The 1,460-nt window shown below is 44.1% G+C and overlaps 1 protein-coding gene across 1 annotated transcript; it reads right to left on the minus strand.

Annotated features, from left to right (window-relative positions):
• Positions 1 to 275: 275 nt before the first annotated feature.
• LOC121520224 (beta-1,3-galactosyltransferase 2-like) lies at positions 276 to 1,460 on the minus strand. The gene has a single exon (XM_041803598.1). The coding sequence runs from the start codon at positions 1,458 to 1,460 to the stop codon at positions 276 to 278; it is 1,185 nt and encodes a 394-aa protein (XP_041659532.1).

Raw genomic sequence — 1,460 nt, forward strand, 5'->3', positions numbered from 1 at the left:
GAAGTGTATGCAGTGATTCTTCTCTCTGTATTTTCTTAAAAAGGACATTTTATGGACATCAGAGTTTTTGCAGCATTGTGACGCTCTCATCACTCAACACTGAAATTAGAGAGACTTAATGTCTTAGAGAAATTACAAATCCACCCATATCTAGTTACGAGTAGAGTGCAGGGGTACAAATGAATTATAACAGAAAATTTGACTAAAGACATGAGGAGCTGGTTTCTCCTTGCTCTAGGTGTTTGCATGTATTCTCTTTGTCTGGTCTCGATTGCTTACGTTGTGATGTTGCATGCATTGTGTTTAGTGCTTTGCAAGAGACGCCAGTATTTGAGTATTTCATCAGGATGAAAGCCATGTGATGTTACGAGGCGGCTGTACCTGCAGCTGGAATAAGACACCCGCCAGTTGTGGAATAGGACTGGACTGGGTGGAGGAGTGGGCTTTACACCAAGCTTGGCCAGACATAATCCCACATACACATCTTCCAGATGAATGTGAGGAATATTCATTGATGCTTGATAGAGTTTTGTTGCCAAGTCTCCTGAGAAGACATAACCAGTCCCAGAGCAGAAGGTGGGATACCTGTTACCAGGGTACAGCTCAGAGGGCATGTACCATTTATTGTTTTTGTCTCGGAATGGTGTTTGGTTTTCCAAAATATGGCCTGTGAAGTAATCTGTCTTGGGCTTCATTTTTGGCTGGAGTACACTGTGAATGAGGTACTCAGTGTTGACGAACATGTCGCTGTCTGTCTTCATAACATAGCTGACTTGTGGACAGTGTAATGCAACCCAGTTCAATCCCATCAATGTCTTAATGGTCAGGTTGTTGTAGGTATCGCTGAAGTCCTGCTGGATGATATCATGATGCCTGTTACTCTCTGCTTCAAGCATCTTCTGCGTTGTTACTCCCAGCGCTCTGTAATTAATTCCAAGCAGAAACAGATGGAAAAATCCTGGTGCCACGCTCTCGTTTCCCCATGCCTGTCGAATGACATTTCTTGCCTCCACTTGCTGAGCCTCTGTGGTTATCAGCAACACCAGAAATGGTGCCTGTCTGCTCTGTGAACATTTTTCAGGCTCATTGATGATATAAGCGTAAGGCCCATAGGTAATATTGCCTCTGAGTTCTCCTTCCGCACTAGCTGCAAAAGTGGTCTGAACACTGGGCAATCCTTGAGGTGAGGGGGCAACCTTCTTCTCCTGTGAGCTGATTTTGGCAACAGTGGTCTGAGAATTAGATGTCATTGCTGACATTTGCAGGCTCATGTTTCGTTTGGTTTTTGTGGTGTTTAGTTCATCACCCCAAAACAACACAGGATGGTGTATTAACTGCAGTCTCTCTCTGACAGTGGGCTGATATTTTTGTTGACCCAAGAAGAGCAGCACTACCAGAAATGAGAGGAAACAGAAGAGGTATTTGCTGTATGAACGGCAGTGGCATCTTTTCCATTGCAT

Source organism: Cheilinus undulatus, linkage group 13, assembly GCF_018320785.1.
Source record: "Cheilinus undulatus linkage group 13, ASM1832078v1, whole genome shotgun sequence".
Classification (NCBI taxonomy): Eukaryota; Metazoa; Chordata; class Actinopteri; order Labriformes; family Labridae; genus Cheilinus; species Cheilinus undulatus.

Bases quoted from the DNA above. Each gene is read 5' to 3' on its own strand.
- LOC121520224 (XM_041803598.1), bottom strand. From the start codon at position 1,460: ATGCAATGGAAAAGATGCCACTGCCGTTCATACAGCAAATACCTCTTC.